The sequence below is a fragment of the Rhinoderma darwinii genome, chromosome 4 (genome assembly GCF_050947455.1).
Source record: "Rhinoderma darwinii isolate aRhiDar2 chromosome 4, aRhiDar2.hap1, whole genome shotgun sequence".
NCBI classification, from domain to species: Eukaryota; Metazoa; Chordata; class Amphibia; order Anura; family Rhinodermatidae; genus Rhinoderma; species Rhinoderma darwinii.
This window is the reverse complement of record NC_134690.1, coordinates 246048421-246075517: the sequence shown is the minus strand read 5'-3', so window position 1 is coordinate 246075517 and position 27097 is coordinate 246048421. Positions and strand designations below refer to the sequence as shown.

Here is a 27097-nt window from a genome sequence, read left to right as displayed (position 1 = left end):
TTTTAGATAGCTATGAATTAAAAGTTATATTTTACTCATTATCACTTCAGTGAATTTCCTTTTTACTTTGCAACCCGGCCTTATATGCCTCTGCTGATAGTGGAGGGTGTACATTTCTTTTGCAAGACTAGTCCACGAGAGCAGTGAGACAACCTCCATGGTTTAGTACCTTAGTTCCCAATGTCTGGTGTCCCTTAGATTATATTCACTGATGAAGCATTAAATTTCTGCGGTGATCTATGCATTAGAAAATATTACAGGAAAGAAACAGCGTAACAATTCTCCTCTGCTAGCAAGTCAATTTCCATGGTATTAGAAGCAGCAACTGTCATTGATGTGAGCAATCTTACCGCTACAGGCAAGGAACACAGGTGCATCCTCAACAGTGTCTCACTATTCTACCTCACCCTGACTCTGTATCCAGCTCCATAGATAATACATACTGCTCTATTTTTTTATGTAGGCACCTATTGCAACTTCAGCCCCCTTTAAATGGAAGAGGCACAGTCATATGTCATGTTATAGGTTAGAACACCAGCTATATTATTTGTTAGTAATATAAAATGTATTATAATTTATAAATATTCATGTGATTTATAATATAATGGCTGGCAATTATACAGATGCTACTTACTGTACATGCATAGATTTATGTAACACAAAATCAGATAGTAAGGGCACACCAGTCTCACTCAATGAATGATGGCTTTACCTTTAAGAGAATGAATATAGATATTGCTGTCAATCACTGAGTAGTACCGCCCAGTGGACTCATAAGCCCAGAATCAGCAGGGATTTCAGTAAATAAATTACAGGTCGTACTAAATCTATTCCCACAAAACTACATATTACTCAGTGCTTCTCCTCCTGCTGTATAACATGCTTTTTGTAGATTGGACAACACGTTGAGCGCGACAGAATCATGTAAAGGTGTTGTTTTATTTTGACAGTTCCTTTTGTTATGTTCTATTAAGGCATCTAGACATCATGATGGGCTCTATGGTCAAGACAATTCTCTATGAAGCAGAGCGTAGAGCCACTAACCAAGGAACAGCTCTTGCAGTTCCGCTACATCCACGTATTGTAATAGCCACATGTAATACTACATCTTTCCTATAGCGAGTGCTGCAGTAATGTATAGCAATGGACATCTTTCAAATCAGTTGTTTGCTGGGAGTCTTGGGAGCAGGATCCGTGACAATCAGCTGGTTGCTACGGGAGCTGTCATATTAAAGGGGATGTCTATGATGACACAACCCCTTTAAGTATGCCTCACCAACACATGACTGTTAGCACTGGCAGTAATAATTGGACACCACAAATAGAACTATCATTTGATTTTATGTTTTATGACAGTGAATCTATTATTTATTCAGGAGCAGTTTTTATACAGCACTCCGTATTTGTACCTTTTACTCAAGCAGGAACTCTATTTATATTTTGCCAGTTTTAGGAAACTAGAATAAAAATAATTTTGAAAGGTACAAATCGGAAAATAGTCAATAAGAACTGTGAAGGAATTTGTATTCTACAACGGATGCAGAAATATATTTCAAGCTGAACTTGGAAGTTAAAAAACATTGTTTTGATTTTGAACTCACCTTGTGTTGTACAATTGTTTTATGCCTTCTGATCTAAAACTATTTTTATTCTGATTGTTTTCTTCTAATGTCAGCATAAACTCTTTGAACCATCTGTCTTTTAGAATATGAACTTCTCAGGGTATCCTTGGCAGAATTATAAAACTTTTCTGCTTGCAGAATTCTAATGCACAATGTACTCAGCTTGTGGTTAGTTTTTCCACAATGTCAGTTTTTCGACATGTGAAAAATATTCTGCAAACACAAAAATTGACAGAGAAGAGCCTAGTATTAACAATTCATCTATATAGATTGTTAAAAAAAAAGAAGGATGGGTATGCACAACAAATATTTTCCTATCGACTTTATTCATGTACAATAATAATGGTAACTGAGTTATATGTGTATTTTCTCTTTCTATATTATGTAAAATTGATGGGGGCTGCATCCCATCTCTGGGGCTTGGATCCCACGTAACCCACTGTTGCATCCACATATAGGAGAAGTGGCCGGGCATGCCCGTGGCCCTCTCCGCTAAAAATGTGTTTTTGAATCACTATTGTGTGTCAGCTTCGACATTAAGATGTTATTGAGCGTCGCTTATTGTAGGAACTTAAAATGCCATTTAAATCACAAAGGCTTGTAAACCAGACATATGAGAAATGCTCACGATAATGTGCCGTTGGTTGTGAAGAACACTAGAACAGGAACTGTAGATAACTCAGTGACATATAAAGCCTCTTCCTGTCTGCAACTCTAAAAACCAAGCATTGTCTCTGTAGCTGGATATTGTGCATTTTATCAGTGCAAAAACCTCTAGCTGACTGTATGTCTTGCCTTAGATGATGACAACTACACTGCAGGCTTTCGTTCAGTCCCTGGATCCCAAAACTCTACCCAGGGTCCTGCAGATACAATCTGGATTTTATAATGGAGGTAATGCTGTGTACCTATTAATTGGACCTTTTACTTAACATAGTTATTTTTATACTTACATAACTTTCTATTGACATAACTCTTCTAGTCCTACATGCCTCCTTTATTACTATGTCTGAGGAGCTAGGGTTGGTACACTATCTGCATGGCATTGAACTGTCTATCTGGTAGAGATGAAGCATAGAGGGCATTAAACCTCGTTCTCCTTACCTTTTGAAATTTCTTTGGATTTTCATCATCTTCACCTGGCATTACAATGACAACGTTTGCTTATTTTTATTTGGGGTTTGCTCACGAGAGACATAGAAAATATTTGTTGACATTGAATTCATAACTGTCCACCATAAAGGATGGTATATTCAGTAATTAAAATACAGAAGTTTCATGGAGCATGGCAAACACAAACTTAATAATTGATTCTATATTATAAAGCACTAAACATATTCCGTATATGCAATTTGTAGAAGGCATTTGAAATATATATTTAAAGAAAAGAATAGTATAATATAACAGTATTTGTGCTAGTCTATTTTTTCAGGTATATATGCTAGTAAACCTATAGATGTAGCAGATCTGAACTGAAACATATGCTTTCATGATCTTCGTAATTTTGCTTGGGTTGTTTGCCCTGTGAGGCGCTTTCTTATCTGTGAACCACTTGGTCACTTTGCACCAACAAATTTTCCACAAAGGGTTTCCAATTTCATAATTCTGCTCATGTCCTGTAGATGTGTTCGAAGATTACATTGTTGGGGGGTGTCTATGTTTGGACAGCAGAATATCAATAGCTTATTATGTTGGGGAACTATAAATTAGAGTTGAAGGAGCTTGGTGGTTTGACATAGGTCAATATGGTAAGGGCGATGATACTAAACAGTCCTGGTGTGGAGGATAAGTATGATTGTGACAAGCCAGAATTCAGAAGATTGTCTAAAAAAGATAAAGGAATACAAATAATAGCAATTGTGCCAAGCAAGTTACAAAATCTTGTAGATCAACACATTTTTCAGTAGTCTGTTTGTGGTTTAATGGCATCCAGATGTATATTAAGTTAAAAGTCGTAATTTACGGTAAAAATATTATATAAATTTCTTTCTATATTCTTTTATGAATCTCGGTGCACAATGTGAATACTAACCTGGAAATATTAATTTCTGGTGGTAAATGTTTATTTATTAAAAAAGCGAGGAAATTATTGATGTGTCCATGAATGGCCCAGTTGATCTTTTTCAGATAAATATGGTAATTCTGATGCGTTATTCAACAATGTTTTATGATCGAGATTTGTGTCTTCCTCCATTCACATAGGATCCTCGCTCCTTCCATAGAACATGCTATTAATTAATGTGTTTTTTAAATGTGGAAAATGGATAGTGTACATTCACTTGGATTTTATTGGAGTTTACCATGTATAGAGAGATATTATAATCTGTGTTTTGGAATCAGAGTAGTTGCATTTTTGGGGGATTGTTCGTGAAAGATAGGACATTTTCATTGACTTTATTTGCTTTTCAAAGTGGGAGAATTCTTTCACAAACTCTCTGTTTGATGCCTGGGGATGCTACTGTCTCCTCTGTAAAGTAGATGCATGTTCCACCTGAAAGTTCAGGCTCAATGTAGTGATTTTTTTTTTACCAGACGGTTGCAGTACCATATGTGAAATGTAAAGCATAACCTGATAAACAGTTTTGAGGTATGCAGGGCCTGTGACAGAGCAATCTGTTTTTTTAGGTCAGTGAAGCAATGCATGCCGCCTTTAAGCATCATTACCTTTTACCTGGTACTTTCCTATTTTAAAAATAAAAATCACAACCCATGGCAAGGTAAAGAGCGATCATGAATTATTAAAACATAGCACGCAGTATTACAAATCATTCTGCTGAAAATGTATAAGTTACAAGTGTCTACAAAACCATTTACTCCTTAGATAGACATCATACATAGTATGGACAGTTCAGAGGCTTTATGGTAACAGATACATATATAGTATAATGTACTGAATGCATTATAATGGATGAGCTTATTCAACTTTATTATGTAGCAGGACTAACACATTCAGAAAAATTGCCTGGATTGAATATTACCTTAACTAATAAAACTGTAGGTGGTATTTGCTGTAAAAAAAAAAAGTATCTAAACTTCTTTTGAGCCTAGTTAATGAATATGTCCTCCGAAGGAAATTTCATTACTTATCTTCTATTAAAGGAAAAATCTCTTTCTGCGCTGCCGGTTTAAGCATCTGTCCCCCAGAACAATTAATGTCCCCTATCATCCTCTGTGAACGGTCTTCTCTGAAAAATATTTCTTGGAAAATCATTATATTATCTTTGAATATACATATTAATTACTTGCAAGTAGTTGATATTTCAAGGAAGTTTTACGAGATTCCACCTTTCATTTTCTTCTTCTTCTTTTCCCTTAATAGGTTATTTTTGAACCTATGTTTTTCCTATGTTATATTTTTCCTATTTCTGCACATATTCCACACTAAGGAGTATAAATATTTCATGGCATTAGCAATACATTCTATGCTACTGGATTTTTCCCCAAAAATATAATCGTATTTAGATAAGGAAATTTGACAGGCTATGTGTCATTTTTTTCTCCTTTTTATGTTGCTTATGTAGCGCCAACATATTCCACAGCGATGTACAGTCCCTCAATCTAATTTCCCTATCTCAGACATTCACTAGAGCCAATTTAATAGAGAAGCAAAACCAGAGTATCCAGAGGAAACTCACGCAAACTCATGGTCGGATTTTAATACAGGACCCCAGTGCTACAAGGCAAAAGTGCTAACCACTGCGCCAATACTTTACGCTGGTAGGAAAGGATATTCAAACAACAAAATATCAAAGGGTTTTTACCCCTTAAAGAGGCTCTGTCACCAGATTTTGCAACCCCTATCTGCTATTGCAGCAGATAGGCGCTGCAATGTAGATTACAGTAACGCTTTTATTTTAAAAAAACGAGCATTTTTGGCCAAGTTATGACCATTTTTGTAATTATGCAAATGAGGCTTGCAAAAGTCCAAGTGGGTGTGTTTAAAAGTAAAAGTCCAAGTGGGCGTGTATTATGTGCGTACATCGGGGCGTTATTAATACTTTTACTAGCTGGGCGTTATGATGAGAAGTATCATCCACTTCTCTTCAGAACGCCCAGCTTCTGCCAGATCACGCTGTGACGTCATTCACAGGTCCTGCATCGTGTCAGACGAGCGAGGACACATCGGCACCAGAGGCTACAGTTGATTCTGCAGCAGCATCAGCGTTTGCAGGTAAGTAGCTACATCGACTTACCTGCTAACGCCGATGCTGCTGCAGAATCAACTGAAGCCTCTGGTGCCGATGTGTCCTCGCTCGTCTGACACGATGCAGGACCTGTGAGTGACGTCACAGCGTGATCTGGCAGAAGCTGGGCGTTCTGAAGAGAAGTGGATGATACTTCTCATCAGAACGCCCAGCTAGTAAAAGTATTAAAAACGCCCGATGTACGCACATAATACACGCCCACTTGGACTTTTACTTTTAAACACACCCACTTGGACTTTTGCAAGCCTCATTTGCATAACTACAAAAATGGTCATAACTTGGCCAAAAATGCTCGTTTTTTTAAAATAAAAACGTTACTGTAATCTACATTGCAGCGCCTATCTGCTGCAATAGCAGATAGGGGTTGCAAAATCTGGTGACAGAGCCTCTTTAAGGACACTGCTTTTTTTCTTTTAGCTTTTTCAGCTTTTTCATCTTCACATTCTGAAAGCCATAACTGTATTATTTTTCCATAGACATAGCCATAAAAAGTCTTGTTGTTTTGCGGCAGTAAGTTGTATTTTTTTAATGGCACAATTTTGGTGTATATTGAATAACTTTTAAAAAATTTTTTGTATCTCTATACAGAGCAGCTGTATCTAGCGCTATTCACTGAATCCGTCTGTCCCGCAGACTTAACGGGTTCATTGTCAGCGGGTCCTGCGTTTTTCTTACACGCAGGATCCACCTGTAATCTATTACATCTAAATTCATAACGTAGATGATAGTTTACAGGTGGATCGACCTTGTCACAGATGCGCAGGACCCACGGTCACTGAGGCCGTCAGGTCCGCAGGACTGATGGATTCAGTGAATAGCGCTAGATACAGCTGCTCTGTATAGAGAATACAGAGCATCTGTTTCTAAAGAAGTAAAAATTATTTTTAATAAAAAGGATTTACAAAGTAAATGTGTAACGGCGCATACATGTGAAGCCGGCATCAGGACATTCTATGCACTGCTGCTCATAGATTCCTCAGGATACAGTGAAGCAGGACCCAGCGGTAGTTACTTTGGAGAAGGGAACGGGCCTACAATATAATGGAGCCAGTTCCATTCTTTAAACGAACTATCGGTGGGACTTGGAATATACGTTTTAAAATCATTTTATATGGGTAGCGCTGGGTACCATTTTTTTTATTTTTGTGACCAGGCCCCTGACTGTAGTTCCAACCCTACTGTAAACCACTTGCCACCGCAGCCAGTTGTGGCCTTACTGACACATTTTTCAAATCTGACATGTCACTTTATGTGAAAATATGTTTTTAATGCTTTTACACGTCCAAGTAATTCTTCTGATTACTTTGTGACACATTTGTATTTGACATATTTTAGTGGTGAATTTTGGTCGATATATTGTGTTTATTTATGAAAAACAGCAAAATTTATCCCATTTTTTTTTTTGTTTTAAAAAATGAGAATTTTTCTGCTTATAAGACTGCTCATACCACACAAAATAGTTAATAATTTCAATTTACCATATGTCTACTTTATGTTGATATCATTTTTTTAGGACATTAGAAAACATGTACTTTTGCCAGAAATGTTTCACAGGTTCAAGAACATTTCCAAAACCCATATTTTTAGGTACCAATTCAGTTCTGAAGTAGCTTTAAGGGGCCTATATATTAGAAAACCTTCATAAATCACCTTATTTTAAAAACGGCACCCATCTAAAGGGGTACATCTTTGAGGTCTAGCAAATGATCATATGGGGTTTTGGGCAAAAAACTGCTGGGCGTATAAATTAGTCTCAGTCACCATTTTGCATCGATGCGTTCCAAGAGCTAAAATGTTTTGCCATCATCATTGCCGTATTTGGAAAACAAGTTGTATTTTTTAATCTGATTTTTTTTAAGTATTGAAAAACTTTTGTTAATTTGATTTAGGACGGAATATTAAAAAAAACAGCAATTCCGCCATCTTTTTTTTGTTTAATTTTTATTGCGTTTACCGTGCAGTATAAAGAGCCTGGGCCAGTACAATTACAATAATGCTAAATTCATATGTTTTGTATTTATGTGATACTACTTTTACACAGTGGTGATGGATCGCATCCAGTACAGCAGAATGTGCCATCAAATACTAGGCAACCGTGATTGTTATAGATTACTTACGTGTGACCCTACCACAACATTCAGGAATAAACTAAAGTTTAATCCTGCCAAATCCCTTAATCTGATAAGTGATAAAGAAATTACATTTATGCTTATCGATCACCCACAATGTGTTAAATTTTATGGCCTTCCCAAAATACATAAGGGGCAAATTTGTTGAAATGCTGCCCGATTGTATCGGGAATAGACAGTTTATCACAAAATGTTAGTCTGTACCTTGATCAAATCCTCAGACCATTTGTAGTCTCCCTCCCATCCTATGTGAGGGACACTATGGATGCTCTGAGGAAACCTGAGGATATATGGTGTGATGCCGATGTATTATTGGCTTCACTTGACGTTAAGGCACTGTATAGCTCCATCCATCATGACCAGGGATGTAGAGCCATGGAATATTTTTTGAATGGGAAAGGAATACAATATCAGGCTCATAACGAATTTGTCGTCAATCTACTTAAATTTATCCTGGAGCACAACTTCTTCTTGTTTGATCAGAAGATTTTCCACCAGCTCAGGGGAGTGGCGATGGGAAGTCCATGTGCTCCCACTTATGGCAATCTATACCTGGGCTAGTGGGAAAAAGAAGTCGTCTTCAGTGCGATCATGGAAAAATGGACATCTTATATCCTCCTATGGATCAGATTCATAGACGATGTTCTGATCCTTTGGACAGGAACTAAGGGTGAATTTGATGAGTTTGTCAGCACTCTTAACCTTAATGAGTTGGGCCTGTTCCTTACATCCGAAATCCATGAAAATTAGATTACATTTCTGGATGTGATGATTTCTAAGACGGTTACAGGAGCTATTCAAACAAATATACATCGTAAAAAGACAGCAACTAACAGTCTGTTATGGTGGAAAAATAGGCATCCGATGGCTTTAAGGCAAGGTATTTCCAAGGATCAATACCTCAGGGCGTTTCGCAATTGCTCCACTTTCTCCGACTTTAAAACCTCTGCATGTGAACTGAGTGATAGATTAAAGCGGAGGGGATACCCTCAAGGGGTTCTGAAGATGGCATATCAGAATGCCCTCGGTTGCAACAGAAATGAACTACTGAGCCCAAAACCTAAGGAATCGGAAGATGACTGCATCCGGGTCATAGGGACCTATGACTCGACCAACAATGAGAATAGGGAAATCCTTTAACAATACTGGGGGATATTGAGAGCTGACCCAGATGTAGGGGGTTTGGTAGGGGAATATCCCATGATTACATATAGGAGGGGACGCAATATAAGAGACCGTCTGATACATAGCCATCTTAATCCACACGTTAAATCCATCATCTGGTTGAATAGCTTTCTTAAAGGAACCTTTAGATATGGCTCCTGTAGAACCTGTGAGTCTATTTCATGCAGTAAAAATGCTATAAGTTCAAACACTGGTAAGACCTTTGACAACAGGTCATACATAAACTGCAAAACCATGGTATTGTATACATTATCACATGTGGATGCCAGTTACAATATGTTGGGAAGACAAACAGGGAATTTAGGAAAAGGATCCGGGAACATATAGGAGACATAAGAAGAAAAGATGACACCTCGGTGTCACGGCATGTATGGAAATGTCATAAGGGGAATGCTATGACCCTCAAATTTCAAGGAATTGAACAAATTAGACCATCAGTGAGAGGCGGAAATTTGGATAAGAAAATTCTGCAGAAAGAAGCACAATGGATCTTTCGGTTGCAGACCATTAATCCATTTGGCCTGAATGAACAAATTTCATATAATTGTTTCCACTGATCCAACATGAGAGCATTTACCCGCACTATTCTGATGGTATAGGCATCAGTTATACTGTAGTATCCTTCTCAACTTTGTATATATTTTTCGATACTGATATCTATTTCTAGATCTAATCCCGTCTTGGACTTCTCCATGTCCGACCGTATGTGTTTAGTGTCGAGATTTACAAGTATATGTACCCATTTTTTTACATGCTCCGTGGCTATTATGGAATATAGGACATGCACGGAGCTGTAATCGACATCTTCAATGTTTATCTTTTGTGCTGTGCTGAGTACAATGTGGGTTTGTAACTGCCTGGAGATCCACAGGGTTACTAGGGACGCCTCGGTGTCCGGGTGCGCTGATTGGCTGCTATATTTGGAGGCTCGCCACCATCTGGGACGTCAGCAATGACGTACTGAATGCGGATTGGCTGGCGGCTGAACTGATGTCAATCGGTAGGAGGGCTGAAGCCTTTAAATATCTGGAGTCTCCTCGGCGTGTGTGCGGCCAGTATATTAGAGTCATGCACACACCGGGAGACTTAATAAGCACAGAAACAATGCTAACCGGCCTAAATATAATCCCTGATGACGTACCCAGAAATTAGGGGATACTGAAACCCATAGGATTGGTTTACTATTGGCAAGGGTTCAGAGAATTTGTATACTATAAGGCGAGTTGCGATCTGCGGGTGGATGCAATTCCTATCACCTGCTGACGCTCATCACCTCTCTGGCCACTTGCTTTTGCTTGTGTTTAGTTGTGTATAGTTGGGCTCAAGAGCCAGTTTGAGTATTAAGGAATCAATAAATATTTATTATTTTTAATCATTCTTTCAGGCTGTGACAGAATATAGACTTTAATTGAACGTAACACCTTATCCTTGATACAGTGAATAAAGGTCTAGCAAATGATCATATGGGGTTTTGGGCAAAAAACTACTGGGCGTATAAATTAGTCTTGGCCACCATTTTGCATCACTGCATTCCAAGAGCTAAAATGCTTTGCCATCGTCATTGCCGTATTTGGAAAACAAGTTGTATTTTATGATGGCACCATTTTAGAGTACTTCTAAAGTATTGAAAAACTTTTATTAATTTGTTTTAGGACAGAATAAAAAAAAAACAGCAATTCCGCCATCTTTTTTTGGTTTCATTTTTATAGCGTTTACCGTGCAGTATAAATAGCCTGGGCCAGTACAATTACAATAATGCAGAATTCATATGCTTTGTTTTTATGTGATACTACTTTTTTTTTTTTGTATTTCAAATTTTTATTTTCAAGAAAGGAAATGGGGATACAGAAAAAAGAAAAGGGTGACATGGGTACAGAAAATGCCTATAAGGGCAGATCATTTCAACCTTTATTTCAACAAAAATAAGTAAATATGCAATTAAGGTCCTCCCAACATAATACCAACGATACATAGCAAACATTAGTATAGAGAGATATGAATACCAGCATTACGCCCTCATCCGACCCTCCATCACCCACATCTCAATCAATTATTAGTAAACGATTGGTCCAAAGAGTGAAGTGAACGAAAGGTAGACAGAGTAAAAGGAAAAAGGAAGGGGGGTAGTAGAGAAAGTATTAAGAGGGAGAAAGGGAGATGCTCTCCCATCACTCTCCCCCCCCCACAGCCCATCAAAGACAAGAGAACTCAGGAGCTCTCCGGTCCCCCACTAATCAGTTCACCCATGACCCTCTTGTATCTGTCCGATTTGCAGAAGGCAAACCAATAGAACTAGGTTTTCTGAAACTGCGTTGCCCGTTCGGGTGCGGAATGAAGCAACTCCTCCATTCTTCGAATTTCGTGAATTCGCTCCAGCCATTGTCTAGTCACAGGAGGCTCAGAGGATCTCCAACCCACCGGAATACAAGCCTTGGCTGCATTCAACAAAATGTCTCACTAACATCTTCCTGTAGCACCCCACGGACATGTCGTGGTGGTGCAGCAAAATCCATGCCGGATCATCTCCCAGCGTGATTCCCGTGATCTCAAGTATGATATCTTGAACCTCTGACCAATAGGGGCGAAGGCTCTCACAGCTCCAGAATATATGTAAAAGCGTTCCTTCTTCCCTGCCACATCTCCAAAATAGAGTAGAAACATCCGGGAACATTTTATGTAGCACATCTGGGACTCTGTACCAACGGGATAGTATTTTAAAACTTGTTTCTTGATAAGCGTTACTAATAGACGCTTTATGAGTGAGGAGCATGATCTTTTCCCTCTGCTCTTGTGTTAGAGTAATCTGAAGATCTCTTTCCCATTTCGTAATATATGGTGGGATGAAATCCTCAGCAGGAGTGAGTAGCACGCAGTAAAGACTGGACAGGGCCCGTCTCACATGCACCGTTTGAGAGCATAAAGTTTCAAAGGGGGTTAGTGCGCGGTCATAAGAAGCCGGTGTAGGCAGTCGTGCTAAGTAATGAGTCAATTGTAACGTCTGCCATTGGGACGCTTCCGGGAGACCCTCTGGCTGGGAAAGCTCTCCTCCGCGCAGCCAAGTGTTGCCACTATAAAAATGACTTACTCTAAAATGCCCCTACTGTACCCAAATCTTGAAGGTCTGATCAGACAGGCCTGGGCCAAACTCCGGGTTACCCAAAACTGGTGTGAGGGGTGATAACTTTCGTGAAATTCCCTCTCTACTCCGCACCTTTCGAAACACCTGTAAAGTTGGATATATGGTAGGATGATCACTTAGTGACCTCCAATGAACCACAGCCATCCAAGGTAGGCATTTCAATGGGAGGTCTGTAAAACCTTGTTCCACCGCTATCCAATCCTTAAAGGGTTCATGGCGGCACCAATCCACCAATCTAGCCAAATGAATGGCATGGTAATATTGCTCCACATCAGGCAGCCCAATCCCCCCATGACGCTTGGCCCGGACCAGGATTCTCCTCTGAAGTCTAGGGTGTTTGTTGGCCCACACAAATGAAGTAAGATATTGATATACCGTTTAAAAAAAGGAAGAGGGTATCTTAATTGGCAGTGCCTGCAGCGGATATAAGAACATTCATCTTGATGATGCCTACTCGGCCAAACCACGAGAAAGTTCCCTTTGTCCACCGGGCCAAATCACCCCTCAACGCCTGCAGTAGCGGAGGAAAGTTAAGTTGAAATGTCCGTTCTACACAACTCAGTAGTCTGATACCCAGATATTTAATCGAGTCACATGTCCACCTAAAAGGAAAATTGTCACCCAAAGCCCTCCCTTGATCCTGTGGAATATTTAACGTCATCGCCTCCGACTTCTGAAAGTTAATTTTAAAATTGGACAATGATCCATATATCCGAAATTCCTTCATAAGGTTGGGCATAGAAATATGGGGAGAGGTCACAAAAAATAATAGATCATCGGCATATGCGGCCACTTTTACAGTTTTATCCCCCAGCCTCAAGCCTTGCACATTAACATTACCCCTGATCTTGCATAAAAAGGGTTCTAGCACAAGAGCAAAAAGCAGATGTGACAATGGGCAGCCCTGTCTCGTACCGTTATGAATCCGAAAAGGAGAAGAATAGGTACCATTTACCCTTACAGAAGCCGAAGGCGAGGAATACAGAGCGCCAACCCAAGTTCGCATGTTGGGTCCCAGACCCATATATTCCAAAGTGCCAAACAGAAAAGGCCACCCGACCCGATCAAAGGCCTTCTCCGCATCTGTAGCCAAAACGATCGCAGGAGTTTTCTGCGAGTTGGCCCAGTGGACAAGATTAAGAGCCTTAGTCGTGTTGTCTCTCGCTTCCCTAGATGGAATGAAACCTGTTTGGTCTCTATGGACCACTGTGGTCATCAATTGGGCCTACCGATTTGCCAATATCTTAGAAAATAATTTCAGATCCACGTTGAGCAGGGATATTGGTCCGTAACTAGAACAAGAGGAGGGATCCTTGCCGTCCTTTGGAATAACCACTATAGTAGCATTCAAGGAATCTGAAGGGACAGAATTGCCCGATGATATTGCATTGAGAGCCCCCAGAAACCTGTCCGCTAGTTGAACCATAAACATTTTAGAATAGCCAACCGTCAGTCCATCCGGACCCGGGGGCCTTCCCTGGTTTGGTGTCTTGCAATGCCCTTGAAAGCTCTTCGAGAGTTATTTGGTGGTCTAATGCGGCGCAATCGTCGGAGGACAGCTGTGGGAGACCCGAAAAAGATATGTATTCCTGGATAGCCACACGAGTGGGTGGAGAATGCGGCTGTAGCTGGTAAAGAGACTAATAAAACTCCCTTAAGGAGCGTGCAATATCCCTCGGGGAGGTAGCCTTCACACCCGTATTTGAAGCAATCTTGGGGACATACGTGGAAGCTCTCTGGACCCTCAAGGCATTTGCCAGAAATTTCCCTGGCTTTATGTGATACTACTTTTACACAGTAAAAACATTTATTTGTTTTTGGTGTTCTTTTGGGAGCAGGATTTACAAAAAAACATTTCTGGCATTTTTTTTACCATACGGATTAAATATAATGATTGTATAGTTCAGTACATTATGGATGCGACAATATCAATTGTGTACGTCTTTTTTATTATTTTTTTACGTAATACAAGAAAAAGATTTTTTGTCTTTATTTTTAATATTTTTATACATTTGTTTTTTTATTCTTATAGTCCAGGTTAATCATGGGCTAATTGCTGATGTTTTACATGTGCGCGCACTAGCCTTTTAAGGCCGGGCGCGAGCTTGCGCGCAGCCCCTACGGGACACAGAAGAGTGGAGCGGAAGTGAGCGCTGGCGTCTCCTGGGGAGGAGATGCGGGCCAGCGCTCACCAGACCATGACTGCGGCCATCGAGGGGTGAGTAATCCCCCCGGTCCGCGACCATGGATGTTACAATATAGATTCATTATACACAGAGTGATCTATTTCCAGCATTTTTTCTTTTAATTTTGATGATTATGGTTACAGTTAATGAAAACCCAAAATTTAGTCTCTCAGAAAATTAAAATATTAAATAAGCCCAAATTCCAAAATGATTATTAATACAGAAATGTTGGCCTACTGAAAAGTATGTACAGTATATGCAGTCAATACTTGGTTGCGGCTCCTTTTGCATGAATTACTGCATCAATGCGGCGTGGCATGGAGGCGATCAGCCTGTGGCACTACTGAGGTGTTCTGGAAGCCCAGGTTGCTTTGATAGCGGCCTTCAGCTCATCTGCATTGTTTGGTCTAGTGTCTCATCTTCCTCTTAACAATACCCCATAGATTCTCTTTGGGGTTTAGGACAGGCGAGTTTTCTGGCCAATCAGGCATAGTGATACTGTGGTTATTAAATCAGGTATTGGTACTTTTGGCAGTGTGGGCAGGTGCCAAGTCCTGCTTGAAAATGAAATCAGCATCTCCATAAAGCTTGTCAGCAGAGGGAAGCATGAAGTGCTCTAAAATTTCCTGGTAGATGGCTGCGCTGACTCTGGACTTGATATAACACAGTGGACCAACACCAGCAGATGACATGGCTCCCCAAACCATCACTGACTGTGGAAACTTCATACTGGCCCGCAAGCAACTTGGATTGATGCCTCTCTGCTCTTCCTCCAGACTCTGGGACCTTGATTTCCAAATTGAATGCAAAATTTACTTTCATCCGAAAACAGGACTTTGGACCACTGAGCAACAGACCAGTCCTTTTTCTCCAGGTAAGACGCTTCTGACGTTGTCTCAAGGAATGCGACAGTTGTAGCCCATGTCCTGGATACGTGTATGTGTGTGGTGGCTCTTGAAGCTCTGACTCCAGCCGCAGTCCACTCCTTGTGAATCTCCCCCATATTCTTGAATGGCCTTTTCTTGACAATCCTTTCAAGGCTGCGGTTATCCCTGTTGCTTGTGCCCCTTTTTTCTACCACACTTTTTCCTTCCTCTCAACCATCCATTAATATGCTTGGATACCGCAATCTGTGAACAGCCAGCTTCTTTAGCAATGTCCTTTTGTGGCTTACCCTCATTGTGGAGGGTGTCAATAACTGTCTTCTGGACAACTGTCAAGTCAGCAGTCTTCCCCATGAATGTGTAGACTACTGAACCAGACCGTTGGACCATTAAAAGGCGTAGGAAACCTTTGCACGTGTTATGTGTTGATTAGCTGATTAGAGTGTGACACCATGAGTCTAGAATCTTGAACTTTTAACCAATATTCTAATATTTTGAGAGACTAAATTTAGGGTTTTCATTAACTGTTAGCCATAATCATCAACATTAAAAGAAAAAAATGCTGGAAATAGATCACTCTCTGTGAATCTATATAATATATGAGTTTCAGTTTTTGAATTGAATTACTGAAATAAATTTACTTTTTGATGATATTCTAATTCATTGAGAAGGACTAGTATATTGCATATAAATATATGTGTGTGTGTGTGTAAAATGACTAGAAAATATAGTCAAGACATTGACAAAGTTAGAAATAATGATTTTTATTTGAAATAATAATTTTCTCCTTCAAACTTTGCTTTCGTCAAAGAATGCTCCATTTGTAGCAATTACAGAATTGCAGACCTTTGGCATTCTAGCTGTTAATTTGCTGAGGTAATTGGGAGAAATTTCACCCCATGCTTCCAGAAGCCCCTCCCACAAGTTGGATTGGCTTGATGGGCACTTCTTGCAGTCAAGCTGCTCCCACAACAGCTCTATGGGGTTGAGATCTGGTGACTGCGCTGGCCACTCCATTACAGATAGAATACCAGCTGCCTGCTTCTTCCCTAAATAGTTCTTGCATAATTTGGAGGTGTGCTTTTGGTCATTGTCCTGTTGTAGGATGAAATTGGCTCCAATCAAGCGCTGTCCACAGGGTATGGCATGGCGTTACAAAATGGAGTGATAGCCTTCCTTATTCAAAATCCCTTTTACCTTGTACAAATCTCCCACTTTTTTTTAAAAAACTCGTTTTATTGAAAATAAATTGTCAGAGTCAAACTGTCATATACAGCAGTATAACAGAATACAGCTATCCATCCAAATACAATAACAATAGATACACATATACAGGTGAGCAGGCAAGAGCACATTTAACCTGTCCGTGGTGCGCAGACCACGTATTCACAATACAAATGAATCAAAACAGTATTATTAAATGTACATTCAAATACAAGAAATAAAGACCTGCACTCCAGTAGCATTCAGATAAGAACCAAACATCTCGTATACTAAAACATCTGGAAGTGCTCCATCCACCCGAGTCCCTCAACCATGTCCACCCCCGGCGAGTGACAAAGCAACCGACAACCCTTGAACCGTACAGTGAGTGAGATTCGATGATCACCAACCACTCCAGATCAGGTCAAATTTAGCCGGTCTTCCCCGATGTTTATACACCACTTTTTCAAATGGAAGAATGTCATTAATCAATTTACGCCACTGTGCCACCGTATGTGCCCTATCCGCGATCTACCGTATAGCCAGCGCCTTCCTTGCCATAAAGAGTGCTTCCCTAAGAAAGGTCCTCTCGTGCACCGACCACTGTTCCTCAGAGATCAGTCCAAGCAAACACACCTCTGGCCTACGATGTACCGTCTTCCCCATCACTACCGACCCGCAGAATAAAGTAAAATGTAATTTATTGCGCACGGTGAACGCTGTAAGAAATAAAGAATTTAAAACGCCAAAAAAAGCAAAAAAGGATCAGTCCTGAAAGGGTTAATTAATTTCTAATAATAAAAAACATTTATGACCACATATAGGGTATTGCCGTAATCGGGAGAAATTGCTTTACAATTGTTGGGGTGCTTTTCCTTTTTTATCCCTTGTGAAAATTAAAAAATTCAACATTTTAGTGGACAAAAATGTTGATATTCATTTTCACGGCCTAATTCCACTAAATTCTACAAAAACCTGTGTGGTCAAAATGCTCACTAAACCCCTAGAAAAATTCCTTGACGGGTGTAGTTTTCAAAATAGGCTCACTTTTGGGGGGTTTCCACTGTTTTGGTCCCTCCGGGGCGTTGCAAACCCGACATGGCACTGAAAACCAATCCAGCAAAATCTGCGCTCCAAAATCCAAAAGGTGCTCCTTCCCTTCTGAGCCCTGCAGTGGGACCAAACAGCAGTTTATTACCAGATATGGGGTATTGCCATAATCGGGAACAATTGCTTTACAAATGTTGGGGTGCTTTTTCTCCTTTATTCCTTGTAAAAATGAAAAAATACCACATAAATAAAGGTGATTTTCATCTTCACCGACTAATTCCACTAAAATCTGCAAAAAAAACTGTGGGATCAAAATACTAACTATACCCCTAGAAAAATGTCTTGAGGGGTGTAGTTTCCAAAATGGGGTCACTTTTGGGGGGTTTCGACTGTTTAGGCCCCAAAATCCACTAGGTGCTCCTTTGCTTCTGAGGCCAGTGCTTCAGCCCATTAGGACACTAGGGCCACATGTTGGATATTTCTAAAAACTGCAGAATCTGGGCAATAAATATTGAGTTGCGTTTCTCTGGTAAAACCTTCTGTGTTACAGAATATTTTTTATTACAAATTAATTTCGGCCAAAAAAAATGAAATTTGTAAATTTCACCTCTATTTTGCCTTAATTCCTGTGAAACGCCTAAAGGGTTAAAATACTTTCTGAATGTGGTTTTGAATACTTTGAGGAGTGCAGTTTTCAAAATGGGGTGATAACTCATAATTATCTCAGAGCTCTTCAACAGGATTCATGGGGCCAAGATTTTCACAAAGCTGGATCTACCCGGGGCTTATAACCTGATCCGTATCCGCAAGGGTGACAAATGCAAAACCGTATTCTACACCCAAGACGGTCAAGACGAGTATCTCGTAATGCCCTTTGGACTGTGTAACGCTTCAGCGGTGTTTCAGGAATTTGTGAATGACATCTTCCGTGAACTTCTGTATGTCTGTGTGGTGGTTTATCTGGATGACATCTTGATCTACTCAGATCGGACGACGCATCAGAAACATGTCTGCCAAGTCCTGTAGCAGTTAAGGGTGGAGTAACTTATACACTAAACTTGAGAAGTGCGTATTTGAAAAAAAAATCCTTGCACTTCCAGAGCTATATTATCTCTGATTGTGGACTTCAGATAGATCTGGAGAAAGTGGAGTCCGTCTTCGAGTGGCCACTTCCTCAAGGTCTCTGAGCCATACAGAGATTTCTATGATTCGCAAATTTCTATTATCAGTTCATCCCAAATTTCTAGTCTCTTACTGCTCCCATCTCAGCTTTTAAAAAGAAGGGAGTGAATGCTAAGGACTGTACCCCTGATGCAGAGTCGACATTCTCCATCCTCAAGAACACCTTTTCTTCTGCTTCCGTTCTTCATCATCCTGATGTGACTCGGCAGTTTTCATTGGAGGTTGATGCTTCTTCCATTGGAGCTGGAGCACTCCTTTTTCAAAAGAATTCCAAGGGTAAGGCAGTATCCTGTGAATTTTTCTCCAAATTCTTCTCTCCTGCAGATAGCAACTATTCCATTGGGGACCAAGAATTACTTGCTGTCAAGTGGAGACACCTGCTGGAGGGAGCCGCTCATCCCATCATCATCTTCATGGATCACAAAAACTCACATATTTACAGTCTCCACAATGACTGAACCCTCGTCAAGCCAGATCATCACTGTTCTTCACCAGATTTCGATTCCTGCTTCATTTCCGCCCTGCAGACAAAAACATTAAGGCTGATGTCCTGTCCCATTCGTTTGAGACTGATGACTCTGAAGAAATTCCTCCACATATTATTGATCCTTCGAGGATTATTACTGTTAATCCTCTGCAGATCAAAGATATTCCTCCTGCGAAAACTTTTGTCCGTCCTGCTGACAGGAAAATAATTATCCGCTGGGGACATAATTCCAAGCTGGCTGGGCACTCTGGTGTCCATAAGACTCGGGACTTTATTGCTCATCACTACTTGTGGCCCATTCTACCTAAAGATATATTGGACAATGTTTCTTCCTGTACAAAATGTGCCCTAAACAAGTCTACTCATTCCAGACCTGCTGGTTTTCACCAACCTCTGCCAATTCCTGATGCTCCCTGGCAACACATCTCTGGATTTTGTTACTGACCTTCCTCCTTCTGCTGGATGTACAACTGTCTTAGTCTGTCTGGGTCGTGGTGGACCGCTTCTCCAAGATGGCACATTTCGTCCCTTTAACTGGCCTTCCCTCAGCTTCCTGTCTGGCAAGTTTGTTTATTCAGCACATCTTTCATCTGCACGGACTATCCCTACATATTGTGTCTGACCAGGGTGTACAATTCACATCTAAATTCTGGAGAGCCCTATGTAAACTTGGACTTTTCTTCTGTTTATAACCCTCAGTCTAATGGCCAAGTTGAAAGGATCAACCAAGTTCTTGAAATTATCTTCGTCATTTACATCGTACAGCTTCTGCCATCGGCCGAATTCTCATAGAATAATAATAAAAGTGCATCTACTGCTTCTTCTCCATTCATAATTGTGTACAGTCAACATCCATGTGTTCTTCTTCCTGTGCCAGCTATGTCTCAAGTGCCTTCAGCCAATTCTTCTTTCAGAAGTTTCCTTCACATCTGGCAGCAAACTAAGTCCGCGATCCTTCAAGTAGTTGATCGCATGAAGAGATATGCCGATAGGAAAAGAAAAGTTCTCCTCAGTTTACTCCCGGAGTCAAGGTCTGTCTGTCCTCAAAAAAAATATTTGTCTAAAGATCCCTTCCCACAAATTCGCTCCCAGATTCCTCAGTCTCTTTGAAGTTTTGCAACAAATTAACCCTGTGTCCTAAAAGCTTCGGCTACCTCCTACCCTCAAAATTTCCTACGCGTTCCATGTGTCCCTCCTAAAGCCTGAACTGATACAGAAAATACCCTGTTTCTGCAGATGCTCCCTGCGGTTCTTCTGACATCTTTGAAGTAAAAGAGATTCTGGACTACAAGAAGGTAGGAGGTAAGACCTTCTACTTTGTGGACTGGAAAGTGTTTGGTCCTGAGGAGAGGTCTTGGAAGCCTGAAGAAAATGTTGATGCCCCAACTCTCATCGGGAAGTTCCTCCTACAATCTGGACCTAACAAGAGGGGGCTTAAGGGGGGGTACTGTAATGGCCGCGGTCACAGACCACCGGCATCCTATACGCACCAGTGACCGTGACCACAGACCGTCGAGCTCCTGCCGGCGTCTCCTCCCACAGAGACGCTGGCGCACACTGCTATCCACTCCCTGCTCATGCCCATTCATTCTTTGCCTGAGCAATGTTGTGTCTTCCCTACGTTTGTCTTACAAATGGTTCCTTAGCTGTATCCTGTTTCCCGTATCCAGTATCTGTATTTAGTTTCAGTCGAGTGTCTGAGATGATTTCACCATCTGTGTCCGGTCCCATGGCAAACCGAGTGCCCGAGACGACTGCACTACTCCAGTCCAGAGCCCTAGCCTCACGTCATCATCCTGCACAGGTCTGCTTCCCCCTTACTGTCTGGCATCTACCCACTTCTGACCTTCCAGGTACTTTTGCATTACCGACTCTCACAGACTCTGTTGATCAACAGCTGCTCCGGCAGAGTGTCCCAGTGGGTCCACATACCTGCAACTCGTTACAATGTGATTGACTCAGTACTCTGAGCCAGGAATTGACGATAGAACATGCAAAAGGGGAAAAATGGTTAAACTCATAATTTTATGTAGATTGCATGATGGCCCCTGACATTGCATGGATAGCACATTGATTTCAACGGGTATCATACAGATTGGGTGTTCTTCAAACAAGCAAAGGCAATAAACATGAGATTACAGAGTGGCAGACTGGTACAGAAGGTAAGGGGAAAAAGACAGTAAGTGAGGGTAGAAGATGCTCATACAGTTGTCTAGTGGAGACCAGGTTATAGCAGGTTATAAGCTTTTTTGAGTAGGTCGGTTTTCAAGTTGCAAGGAGGTCCTTACAGGTCCACATTAATAGAGAAAAATGCCTCATGAAGGACACACTTCCTTTATAGTTTGATTTATAGTAGCATATGAAATTATATTTTCAATACAATCCTTCATTTCCACTGTGTCTGTGTTACAACAAAAAATAATGAGGGAAATGAATGATTTTAAATTGCATCTATTCTGTTTCTCTTGCAACATAATTTTCTTTGTTATCTTGTTTTTGGTTTGTGATGCTGCTATACATATAGCTGCCAGGATTTTTCTATATTTCTCATCCTTCAAGATTCACCTGAGAGTTTCTATAACACAAACTCATCAAGTGAGGTAATGCGATTCTCGGATTCTAGAAAAGGTTGATAAATAAAAATAGGGCACTGAGAGCAAAGTTTCTCAACCTGTGTATCTTTAACTGTTGCAAAACTACAACATCCAGCATGCCCTTACCACTGTAGTAGTAGTTATGCAACAGCTTGGGGAGCTATAATGTAAGGAGTACTGCCTTAGAGAATGATAACGTACAGGTTTGCCTTTTACTGCTAAACTAATAGTATTAACATAAGTTCAAATATGGATTGTGTCAAGCTAAAAGTGAAGTTCAATTTACTATGTTCTTATATATATGTTTAATGTCAGTCACCTCACACCAAGCATAAACTTTACTTGACACATTTTGATGATTCATCATCATTAATACCATGTCTATGACTAGTGTCCTCCCACAACAAAACAATGCACTTTCATTTTGATACATCAGAGTGTATAAAACACTTGTCACAATATCCTATATTAACCCCTTCAGGACACAGCCTGTTTTGGCCTCGTGGACACAGATGATTTTTTAAAATCTGACGTGTCACTTTATGTGGTAATAACTCTGGAATGCTTTTACCTATCCAAGCGATTCTGAGATTGTTTTCTCGTAACATATTGTACTTTATGTTAGTGAAAAAATGTGGTCAATATATTCAATATTTATTAGTGAAAAACGTCACATTTTAGCGAAAATTAGCAAAAATTAGCATTTTTCTAAATTGAAATGTATTTGCTTGTAAAACAGATAGTAATACCACACAAAATAGTTACTAGTTAACATCCCCCATATGTCTACTTTATGTTGCCATCATTTTTTTCCACGTCCTTTTATTTTTCTAAGGCTTAGAACTTTAGCAGCAATTTCTCATATTTTCAAGAAAGTTTCAAAAGGCTATTTTTTCAGGGACCAGTTCAGTTCTGAAGTGGTTTTGAAGCTCTGAGTTATAGTACAGAGTCTATATTCCAGAAAGGGTACCTGTGGCAACTCGGACAGTAGCAAGGCAGGCTCGGCTGAGACCAGGCAGCAGGTAGACATCAGGCATGGAGCAGCAGAACACGACAACAGCTTCGGCATGGCACTTGACCAGGACAGCACGGGATACAGGACACAGGATACAGGAAACACAGGAACTGGAAGACACTAGGAGAACATTTGCAAGACAAACTTTGGGTAACGAACAACGCACAGGCAAAGAACAAGAGGGCAGAGCCCTTTTTTATAGTCCAGTAGCATTCTGGGCTTAATGCAGGCTTCGTGCAATTATGTGCGCACTGGCTTTTTAAGATCGTGCACGTGTGGGCGTGCGCCCTCTGGAGACAGTCTCGATTCCAGGAACTGAGTGCCGGTGGCTCACAGGAGGACGATGCTGCAGGGAACTCACATGTCCATGGCCGCGGCCGTCGTGGCGTAAGTCAGAACGACGGACCGCGGCCATAGACGTTACACACAGGATGTTGTGATGGTTGATTCTTTGAAGTTTAAGAAGGGCCTTGATGCCTTTCTTGTAAAATATAATATTACAGGTTATGAGTACTAGATTCTGGAGATGAGCCATTGATCCACACCATAATCCCGGTAGTAGAACCAGGGTGACTTTCCCTTGTGAAGGCCCCTTCATGGTGTTGCCCACATGGTCTCCAAACTAATCTCCGGCTATCTCTTGCATCAGAGACAAAAGTGAGACTCATCACTGAAGAGGATAAACCTCCATTCCAGCCTCCATTGCCATCTCGCTGTGCACTATGATAGCCTTTGAGAGCGGTGGCATGTGGTCAATGGAACACCTGCAGCTCCAGCTGGACAGCGAAATTGCTGTTCCTGGCCATTAGAGCAGCATGTATGCTGTAAAAGACAGCTGACACCTGCAGTGTATAGAGTGTGTTCAGCGTGTTAGCCCGCTCCATACATCATCCCCACCCTGTTCCATGATATGCCGGCACGTCATGGGTCGGGAAGGGGTTAAGTAATGAAGCAGTCATGGGGCCGGGCGATGTTGGGTCCCTTGACTGCGGACTATAAGATGCAGGGACTTTTTAGCAAGATTTATTCTTGCTAAAATCTGCGTCTTATAGTCCGAAAAATACGGTATATATATTCAACTATTTCCCTTGGTGGTGCGTCAGATAATCTGTGCTGCTAGAAGAGGGGCTCTGAGCTTAATTACTCTCTTTTCCCCTCTAGCAGCTGACAGTATATTCTCATCTTACCTTCCCTGCAGATGGGTACTGTAACTTGGAATCCAGACAAGTGAAGATACATACTGTGTGACAGCCATAGAATGCACTCCCTTAGAAAGCAATGGAAATATAATGAAATAAAACACTGAAGATTGTGTGGGCTGTGTATGATTCATGTTTGCTGTCAGAATGCAAGTCTTTACAGTCCTGATAAGCTGAGAAAAATAATTCTCCTCAGCTTTATTCCTATGCTACTTCAGAAGCTCTGTTCCTTCCCTGACAAGCAGGGAAGAAAGTAATTTCCATAAATCTTCACGGGATAATTTTATAACAGCATGTAAATAGCAAACATTGTTTATCTATGAAATTAATATGATATCTAATGGTGGGGCAACCCCATTAAATGCAATTTTCAACATTGAACTTAACTATGTTCCACTTGCAATTATCCAGGTTCCCATTATGAACTCACTGGAAATGAATGCTCCCTTTCAACAGGAGATCTTATCAAAATCACTGAGTTAAAAGTGAAGAAAGTTATAGCAACTTACAATGAATGCAACAGGTTGCCTGCAGCCGAGTTTCCTCCTAATTTCCCAGGTATTGCACAATAGTCATTTGATACAGTATAATATCAGAACTACATGTTTGTATATGTCACATGAAGTATTCTGTTATATTGGCTGCACTGATAACATGATGAACTAAGCTCCCTTATGAGAATCACCTCTTATGAACCACCAAGAATGAAGAGAATTAATATACAAATTTCATGTTTATTATATCCTACCAAAGCATGATGCAACTAAAATACACTTTAAAGGAATTATTTGGACATAGTAAATAAATCTGATTGTAGGGAGTAATGTATGTGCACACATTTTGTAAAATACCTTCTGTAGTAATTTAGTCTCCAAGAGCAGATCTTGGGGATGTTATTGTACATTCTGCTGCATTTGTTTGCATACAGACTGTCCAAGGAGGGAAAATGTATACGTAGATCTGAAGCAAATGGAAAAAAAAACTCACTGGAAAGGAGCTATTTGAAAAATTCATACATAACGGAGAATTTTGAGGGGTTATTTTAATCATCTCAATGCTGTAACTGTAATGGGAATAACCCTTCTCTTTTCATATATAAATCCAATTTAGAGGTAAATGCTCTTTAAGAGGTTGTATGAGATTTGAAAAACATGGCTGCTTTCTTACAGGAAAAAGTTCTACTCTTGTCCGCTGTCTGTGTCTACTATTGCATCTCAGCAACAAGCACCTTAATAGGGCTGAACTGCAATACCCGACATAGACTGGCACTGTTCCTGGAAAAAAGCAGCAATTTTTCCAAACATTATGCAACCCCTTTAGAACGTCTATTTGGATGAGCCCTTATTAAAAATAAAGTTTTAATGACTGATATATTGTGAAAACAGTTTTGGCATATATAAATGTCCAGTATCTATTTTTTTTTACCTTGTAGGCTTGTTTACAATTGTTCCCGATAAAAATCCATATCACTCCATTGAAGAAATCGTACAGACACTACGTATTGGATCTTTACAGTTTGGCAAGCCAAACCTTTATAGCCATTCCAATCTTCATGTAGGAGACTTAATCATAGAAAAAGGCATAAACCTCATATTCAACTCTGTAGAAGACATAAATGGAGTCAAGTCTGTAGAATGTAAGGTGACCATAAAGGGAACAAGTCACTCATTTACTTTACCTCTGTCCCATACTGGAGAATTTTATGAGTGTCTGGATGAAAGAATTTATACGCTCAAAGAGATTGTGGACTGGAAAATTCCAAAGAACAGGACTAGAACTGTGATACTTAAAGATATTGTGGGCAATTGCACAAGTCAAAAACTTTTCTACAGTGCTTTTATTAAAGTAATGATGGTTCTAAACCCTGTCTATGAAGTAAAGACGCTGACACAATGTAAGTATAATGGACAGGGAATCAATAGTTACAGATTAATGAAGATGGCTGCAGCAAATTCTACTAATTAATTAAGGTTCTATTACACGACCTGACATGGGCCGTGAAAACGTTCGCCGGTCAACGAGGCAGCTTGTTGATCAGCGCTTGTTTTCTCCTTTCACAAGGAGCAATGCTTGGTTATGTATGGGGACAAGCGATCATTACTACAATCGTTCGTCCCCATAGATTTCAATCATGTCGGCAGCACATCTCCCTGTTTACACATGGGGATGTGCTGCCGACAACGATAATATTTATTGCCGCATAAACTATACAATCAGCCTATCTATCGGCTGATTGTTGCCCTGTTTACACAGTGCAGTGATCGGGGATGAACATTCATATGAACGTTCGTTTGCCTGATCATTAGCCCTTGTAAAAGGGCCTTTAGTCTTCTGAACACACATTTTTCTTACCTTTGTCTAAAATATATTTGTCCCTTTCAGCTTCAATATTTAAACTATTGATACCCAACTATAACCTTGTGCCAGAGGAGGATGCAAACTGCAGAGTCTCCCTTGTGCAAAATTATTTGAGCCTCTTGCTCCTCAACTACTAATCTGATTTAAAAAAATCCCTCACTGGTAAGCCAATTTACCAGTATTTAGGAGCCACTGAAATCATTGGCACAGTCCATTGCATTCAATCTAGTAGACAGTAAAGAGTGTTTCTATGTTGTTAAAATGCCAGTTTGACCCTTGTCTACAGGGTTTCTGAACACCTGCACAATTTGCACATATGCTACACTATGTGGACAAAAGTACTGAGACACACCTCATTATCAATGAATTCAGGTGTGTCATTCAGTCCCATTGCCACAGGTGTATAAAATACAGCACCTAGTCATGCAGTCTGCCTATACAAACATTTGTGAAAGAATGAAGCGTTCTAAATAGCTCACTGAATTCCAGCGTAGTACTGTAATAGGATGCCACCATTATAACAAGTCAGTCTGTGAACAGCATTTCAGCCACAACGTGGAAGACCACGTGAAGTTACAGAGCAGGGTTGCCAAATGCTGAGGGACATAGTGCATAAAAGTCACCAACGCTCTGCTGACTCAATAGCTGCAGAGTTTTAA

The 27097-nt window shown here is 40.4% G+C and overlaps 1 protein-coding gene across 1 annotated transcript in view; it reads left to right on the top strand.

Annotated features, from left to right (window-relative positions):
* The first annotated feature begins 2422 nt into the window (after positions 1-2422).
* The window catches only part of THEMIS (thymocyte selection associated), a 66055-nt gene continuing 41380 nt past the window's right edge, over positions 2423-27097 (top strand). Inside the window, exons 1-3 of the mRNA XM_075863714.1 lie at positions 2423-2516; positions 24492-24638; positions 25513-25974. Coding sequence (XP_075719829.1) covers positions 2423-2516; positions 24492-24638; positions 25513-25974 — 703 coding nt within the window. The remainder of the gene's footprint in view (positions 2517-24491; positions 24639-25512; positions 25975-27097) is intronic.